Consider the following 7,595-nt stretch of genomic DNA (forward strand, 5'->3'; position numbering starts at 1 on the left):
AAGGAAAGGAAAAGAAAGGAAAAATACAATAATAAAAAAAATAATATCCCGACCAACAAATAAAGCCTTTACCTTGTATTCCTGGACAGCATCCTGCACAGGAAGCATCACATGAGCCCGGTGCAGCCGCGACTCGCGGCAGATCAGGCAGATGAAAGCTTCATCATCTTTGCAATAAATGCTGAGAGGTTCCCGGTGTTTTTTGCATCCTTCCTGCCCCGCAGCATCCCTGTGGGCTGCCTGCAGGCTCAGCCTCCTGGCGATCTCCAGCATCCTCGCCAGCTCCCGGTTGGGATATAAAATCCTCTCCGCTGCTGTCTCCTTGCACTGCGGGCAGCAGAAATCCCCCGTGCACCATTCCCAGCTCCGAGTGATGCAGTCCCTGCAGAAATTGTGGCCACAGTGGATGGAGACGGGATCTCGGAAATATTCCAGGCAAATGGGGCAGGAGGCTTCGCTGGGGAGGTGGGCAGTGGGGTTGGGTGCAGCCATGGGGCCCCACAGAGCACTGAGAGTTTCATTTTCTTTGTGAAAGGCGTTTCCCTTCCCACCACCCCCAAGGGTTTGGGGTGGGCAGAGCCAGGGCTGAGCTTGGGGTGGGGGAGAGGTGGTGATGGCTTAATGGTTGCATCCCATATAAGTGTGCCCTAAACATGTCCTGGTCCCCATGGGTTGGTAGGGGGGAAGAATGGGGATGAAACCCACAGCACGGATGGGAACAAAAGGGATTTGGGGAGGGGGCTTGGGGTGGGAGAGCTGACTGCATCCCCCATAGTGGTCTCTGTGCCCTAAACATCAGCACCAAAACATCTGGTCCCTATGGCACGGCAGGGAGGAAGAAAGGAGACAAAACCCACAGCAGGGATGGGAGCAAAGGGGATTTGGGGAGGGGTCTGAGCTGGGATGGGGGATAACTGCTGACGGTCCAAGCCTTGCTGGTTGCATTCCCTATAAAGAGATACCCGTGCCCTAAACATTGCTGCTCTGGTACCCAAAACATCCATGCCTTGGATGCAATGAAGCAATTAAGCAGAAACCCATTTAAAAAAACCGCCTTAATTAGTCATGTTCTTGCTCTTCTTGCAGGAAGGGGTTGAGCAAACGCCTCTGCCCCATAGCAGAGCCTCCTGCCCCCCCCTGAGCCCACACTTGGTCACAACACTTCCTGGTGCTGCTCGCTGTGAGCTCAGGGTTCGTTTGCAGGAGGATGAGATTATTTTTAATGATGCCCCACCTCAGTTTACAGCAATAATGAACAGTTTTTAGGAATAATAATAATAATAATAAAGCACCAAGATTTCTGAACTGGGCTCGCTCAAGCCAGCTTAAGCTTTAAGTTTTAGGGCTGATGTCACAAAAAATGGTTCCCTTCTCTATGGCTTCTTACCATTTAATATCTGTTGGATGTGGCAATGGATGCTTCACCCACTCCTCAGTCTCTCCCTTTGGGAAGATATTCCCTCAACCACATTTTCTCTCAACCACATTTTCCTACACGCAAAAAAATGGGCTCAGACAGCCCCCGGAAAGCCCAGTTTCCTCCACACTGCTCCAAATCTCCACTGAATGCCCCCAAAATCCCCCTAGGAGGGCAATGGGATCAGGAAGCGAGGCCACAGAGTGGGATCAGAAAACCCACAGCCATGCATGGATGCCCCTCCAAGAGGCCCTAAACTTTTCAGAATGAAAAAAAAAGAAAACCCCATGGCCATAGGGTGGGTGTGGGGTGCAGGTGGGGCCATTCAAGCCCTTTGGGGCAAAGCAAAGCAAAGCAAAGCAGCGTTGTTGGGTTTGGAGGACATCAACGTCCCGCTGGTTTCATTCTGAGTGTTCTGCACGCAAAAGCTGTGAGCCACTGAGGAACCCCAGGCACAAATAACAGCAGATGTGTTGCTTAGGGGTGCTCTCAGAAGATGCATTGCTTTGTCCCCGTGCAAGCATGCACTGCTTGCTTTGCATGCAGGATGCAACCTTTGCATGTGCTGCAGGGCGGTGGGTTGTGGGATGGAGCAAATTAAGGGATTCTCATTCAGTGGGATGAGGAATTATGCTCCAGGAGAGCCTTTGGTATTTTTAAAACCATTTTTAGTATTTCTGAAGCCACTTTTGGGGGCGAAATGGTGGATTTGGGGCTGGGCGCAACGGGGGCTTTGCAGAGCGAGCAGAGTGAAAGCTTTTGGCAACAGGATGTGATTAAAGATAAGCTGTAATTGGCTGCTGCTCGGCTCAGCACTGAGCCGTGAAAAACAAAATCAGAAATCTGATTAAAAGCAGAATTGAAAGTAGAGCTATGGGGGTGAGTGCTGCACGTCGGCATGCGCGGAAATGGGAGCGATGAGTGGAAAAGAAGTGAAGAAATAAGGGGAGGTTTTGGGGCTGAGAGGGGGGGCTGATCAAGCTGTTTTGCTAATTAATTAATGCTGTAAAAGTGCCTTTATTGATGAGCAATGCAGGCAGATTGCTGGGGGCTGAGCCCCATAGGGAAGAGTGGGGTTGGGGTCGTCCATCCGTTTCCCTTGGTGTTTGATTTAGGGGGGTGCCCTAATGAGGCTGCAGCTCTTAACGAGGCAGGAAGTAATTAAGGCTGTTTATTTTCACTGCAATGAAACTCTCTGTCCCTCCACGTGCAGGGAGGGGAACGGCCTGGGTGGAAATAGGGCTACCCTTCCATTCCTCTGGGTCTTGGAGGGTGTCCTGCATTGCTCTTAACGAGGCAGGAAGTAATTAAAGCGGTTTTATCTTCATTGCTCCCTTTCACCTTCACTGAGCACCTGCAGGAAGGGGAACAGACTGAGTAGAAAACGAAAGCTGCTCTGTCATTATTGCTGTCACCGCTATGGATGAAGATGACCCAGCTGAGAGCTTCCAGGATGAGGCTTCCTGCTCCCTCTGCTTGGGCTTCTTCCAAGATCCCGTCTCCATCCACTGCGGGCACAACTTCTGCAGGGCGTGCATCACCCGTTGCTGGGAGGAAGAGGAGGAAACCTTCCCCTGCCCTCGCTGCAAGGCGACGGCCACGCAGCCAAACCTGCGACCCAACCGTGAGCTGGCCAAGATCATCGAGATTGCCAAAAGGCTGAGCCTGAGGGCCCCCAACGCTGGGGAGAGGCTTTGTGAGAGGCACCGGGAGGTCCTGAAGCTGTTCTGTGAGGAGGACCAGGCTCCCATCTGCCTGGTGTGCAGGGAGTCCCAGGCGCACCGCCTACACGCCGCCGTCCCCATCGAGGAGGCGGTGGAGGAGCAGAAGGTATGGAGGGTCGTGGAGGGGTCTTGGGGGCTGCTTTGCTTGGAAAGAGTTGGGTTTCCAACTTCTTTCAAATGTGTTTTGGATGGAAGATGGCCAGTCTTCACTTTATTGGCTCTCTGTTCTCTTCCATCGTTGGTCATCCCAGTGCTGTCCCCACTGAGGAGATGGTGGAGGGCACCAAGGAGGAGGAGGAGGGTGAAGGATGAGTCCTGGTGTGTTGCTTTGCTGCCATAGTTGGGTTTCCATCCTTTTTCAATGTGTTTTGTGGGTTGATGGATGGCTGCTCTTCACTTCGTTTGCTCTGTTCTCTTCCATCGTTGGTCATCCCAACGCTGTCCCCATTGAGGAGATGGTAGAGGGCACCAAGGAGGAGGAGGTGGGTGAAGAAGGAGTCCTGTTGCGTGGCTTTGCCCACAAATAGTTGGATTTCCATCCTTTTTCAGTGTGTTTCATGGGTTGGTGGATGGCCAGTCTCCACTTTGTTGGCTCTGTTCTCTTCCATCGTTGGTCATCCCAACGCTGTCCCCATTGAGGAGATGGTGGAGAACACCAAGGAGGAGGAGGATGGTGAAGGATGGCTCTGATGTGTGGCTTTGCCCACCGTATTTGAGTTTTTATCCTTTTTCAATGTGTTTTGTGGGTTGGCGGATGGCCATTCTCCACTTTAGGGCTCTCCATTTTCTTCCATCGTTGTTCATCCCGATGTTCTTCAAGGTCTCATTCCCAGACCATCGTAGAGATCCTGAAAATCAGCCCAGAATTTCACATAAGGGTGAGGGCTGGATTGAAATGCACCAGAAAAATGTTTTTTCTCCATCCAGGAGAAAATCCAGGCTCACATGCAGATCCTGAAGGAAAAGAAGGAAAAACTGCAGGGGCTGAAGGAGGCTGAAGAAGGGAAAAGCCTGGAATTCCTCGTAAGTGCAGCCTTGTGCCTTCCCTTCCCTTGAGTCATCCCTACATATCACGCCCTGCTGGCCAAAGGTCTGCAGCATTCTGGGTACAAAGATCACAGCCCCTGGGAAATGCCCTCCTCCAGCCTAGAAGTAGCAAAAATAAAGAGTGTTGCTTATTGCCCTGCAATGGAATTTATGGCTGCTCTGCACACAAAGTCATCCCGATGAATCAGCTTTGACTCAGTGTTTCTAAACCCGTGCACTGAATTTCCCTGCAGGAGAAGGTCCAGCAGGAGAGGCAGAAGGTGGTGTTGGACATCAAGGAGCTGCAGAAGTTCGTGGAAGAGCAGGAGCGTCTCCTCTTGGGGCGGCTGGAAAAGCTGGACCAGGAAATTGTGAGGAGAAAAGAGGAAAACTTGGCCAAGATCCTGGAGGAGATTTCCTCCATCAGTGAGCAGATCCGTGAGCTGGAGGAGAAATGCCAGCAGCCACCGTGTGAATTCCTACAGGTTCCCATCACTATTAGCTTCAAAACGTTTTTAATTCAAGCACAGTTGATTCGCATCCCTATTTTAGATGGGTATGGGGTTCATCCATCCAACCATACATCTGCATCCAAAAAGATTGCATTCCTAAAGATTGCATCCCATCACACACAGAGCGGTCATCCAAACCTCTGAGTCTACCTGCAGGGAATCTTGGTTCGGAACATTGAAATATGCCATAGCACTAAGGAAGGTGTGCAGATCCGGGTGTAGATGTGGTGCTTGGGGTCATGGTTTGGTGGTAATGGGGGTGATGGGTTGGGTTGGAGTCGATGACTTTGGGGTCTTCTCCAACCTCAGTGATTCTATGAGTGGGGTGGGTTGACCTGATGACCTCGGTGGTCTTTCCCAACCTTAACGACTCTATGATTAGCACTAATTACACACATACAGAAGGAGAAGGGTCATGAAAGTTGGCTGATGTTGGGTTGACGTTGCTCTCACCCTGATGCTCTTCTCCCTTCTTCCCCTTGTAGGACAGCAGGAACATCTTGAGCAGGTTTGTGGTTCCTTCCCTATGACTCTATGAGTGTAATTTGTTCCTACAGCTGTGATGCTCAGCAATGAAATCCCGCTCCCATATTACCCCCTCTATAGACCTACAGGATAAAAGTAGGGCGCTGAAAAAGGTGCCCTGGGCCATACAAAATTGCAACCCTACTCAAATATCTAACTAAATTATCCCGATAATTAAAAACCTAGGAGTGCATCCAGCCAGAAGGGGAAATGGATTGGAATTTCCACCCCCATAGCAGACCCTGATGTGAATGGTGGTGGGTAAAGGAGGTGGGTTGTTGGAAAAACCCAAACCAGCAAGGAAAATAGGAAATGTTGTGCATCCTTCCAGGCTGGAGAATGAGAAATCCCAGAAGGTGGCAGAGATCTTGCCTGGAGCAGAAGAAAACCCAACCAGCCCTGCTCAGAAAAACACCTCCCTCAAGGAGACACTGATGCAGTTTCGAGGTAGGGAGGAGAAGGGTTGAGTTTGCAATAGATTTGGGTCTGTTTGCCCTATTTTGACAGTTTATGTATATTTCCTTCTAGTAAACAAATGGAATATTTGGTCAATTGGATTTTCAAGCATGTTTTCATGGGTGGTACGAACTCAAGTGAGATCCTCTTTAGTGTTAAAAAAAAAATTGGGTTAATTCTTCATGTCTATAGGCAACAAAATGGATCAAAGGATCAAAAAAAAAAAAAAAAAGGATTTTAAGGAATAGTGGGAAATGAAATACAGATCAGATGTTCCCCAGAGTCCCTTCCAACTTCATATTGACTGCAATACTTGTCTTCCTCAATCCTTGTAGGAATGAAACCATTCCTGCATCACTCCAGTACCCTGAATTGGGAGCTGGAATGTCCTTGGGTGGGGAAAATGGGGAAATTATGGCTGTGAGGTTAAGAGAAAGCAGGGAAATCACAGCCCTAAGCCCTTTGGGATCAAGCCATGCTTCCAACGCTCATCTCTTCCACCCTCAGAAAATCTGACGTTGGATCCCGACACGGCACATCCCCGGCTGGTCCTGTCTGAAGACCAGAAATGTGTGCGATGGGAAGAAGCCCGGCACCCCATCCCTGACAACCCCAAACGCTTCGATTCGTCCCGCTGCATCCTGGGCTGCCAAGGCTTCAACTCTGGGCGGCACTACTGGGAGGTGGAGGTGGGAGATGGGGAAGCGTGGGCTGTCGGTGTGGCCAAGGAGTCAGTGGAGAGGAAGGGGAGGATCAGCGTCAAACCCGAGGTGGGGATTTGGGCTGTGGGGCAATGTGGGGCACAGTATCAGGCTCTCACATCGCCCACCAGCCCCATCACGCTGCTCTCTGCCCCCAAAGTGATTGGGATTTATCTGGATTACGAGGCCGGGCGAGTGGCGTTTTTCGATGCCAACAACGAGGTGCCCATTTTTGCCTACCCTCCTACGTCTTTTGGAGGGGAGAGGGTCCTTCCATTGCTCTGCCTGGGGAGGGGCTGCTGCTTCACGTTGTGCCCGTGAGACCCCATGGGGCAGCAACGCCTCGAGCATCACTCAGTCAAATGTGGGGAAACCAAAGGGTCTCATCACCCCAAATGTGGGGAAACCAAAGGGTCTCATCACCTCAAGTGTGAGGAGATCTCGTGGTCTCATCACCTCAATTCTGGGGAAACCAAAGGGTCTCATCATCCCAATTCTGGGGGCACCCCATGGTTTCGTCACCTCCAGTCTTTGGTAGACCTCATGGTCTCATCACTCTAAATATGGGGAGACCCCAGGGGCACTTCACCCGAAATGTGGGGAAACCAAAGGATCTCATCACCCAAAATCTGGGGAAACCAAAGGGTCTCATCACCCCAAATCTGGGAACACCCCATGGTTTCATCACCCCAAACCGGAGTTGACCTCATGGTTTCATCACCCCGTATTTGGGGTCACCCTACAGACAGCTTTTGGGACATCACCCCAGAAATGTCCTTTTGGACGCGTCCCCAAAGATGACTTTTAGGACGTAACCACAGAGATGGCTTTTGGTTCGTGACCGCAGAAGTGTTATCTGCTAAATCCTGAATGCAAACTGCGGAAATAATAAGAATTTACCTCTTAAAGCAGCAGTTGTGGTGTTTTTTCAGCGTGGGCAATGGGACTGGGGGTGGTGAACGGGAACATCTGCAGAACCCCCGATGGGTCAGAGCACAGCAGCCATTCCTGCATCGTGCAATGGCCGCATTGCTTAAAACCCCCCCCAAATTTCAGCATTAAAGTCAAAATTAGGAGACAGAATGCCTTTCAGGCTTGATCTTAAGTCATAGAATCGTTTGAGTTGGGAAGGACCCTTGAAGGTCATCAAAGTGATCAACCTCGAAGGAAAGAAGCTAAAATTGAAGAAAATATGATCAAAAATTGAAGGAAAAAAGGAAAAAAGGAAAGAAAA

General features: G+C 50.4%; 2 protein-coding genes across 3 annotated transcripts in view; one reads left to right on the forward strand and one right to left on the reverse strand.

Moving 5' to 3' along the window:
- The window catches only part of TRIM41 (tripartite motif containing 41), a 19,619-nt gene extending 18,642 nt beyond the window's left edge, over positions 1-977 (reverse strand). Inside the window, exon 1 of the mRNA XM_019621201.2 lies at positions 54-977. Within this exon, the coding sequence (XP_019476746.1) occupies positions 54-492 (439 nt within the window). The 5' untranslated portion in view covers positions 493-977. The remainder of the gene's footprint in view (positions 1-53) is intronic.
- Positions 978-2,217: 1,240 nt separating this feature from the next.
- On the forward strand, positions 2,218-6,762 carry LOC100540766 (E3 ubiquitin-protein ligase TRIM39-like). Of its 2 annotated transcripts, none has more exons than XM_019621260.2 (7): positions 2,218-2,296; positions 2,778-3,247; positions 4,069-4,164; positions 4,422-4,652; positions 5,165-5,187; positions 5,536-5,651; positions 6,168-6,762. In XM_019621260.2, exons 2-7 carry the CDS (start codon positions 2,837-2,839, stop codon positions 6,680-6,682), a joined length of 1,392 nt encoding a protein of 463 aa, XP_019476805.1. In that variant the 5' UTR covers positions 2,218-2,296; positions 2,778-2,836; the 3' UTR covers positions 6,683-6,762. The 2 variants fall into 2 exon arrangements, with proteins under 2 accessions (XP_019476805.1, XP_019476806.1); XM_019621261.2 differs by lacking the exon at positions 2,218-2,296 and adding an exon at positions 2,331-2,349.
- Positions 6,763-7,595: the final 833 nt, after the last annotated feature.

This window comes from Meleagris gallopavo, chromosome 18, assembly GCF_000146605.3.
Source record: "Meleagris gallopavo isolate NT-WF06-2002-E0010 breed Aviagen turkey brand Nicholas breeding stock chromosome 18, Turkey_5.1, whole genome shotgun sequence".
Taxonomy (NCBI): domain Eukaryota; kingdom Metazoa; phylum Chordata; class Aves; order Galliformes; family Phasianidae; genus Meleagris; species Meleagris gallopavo.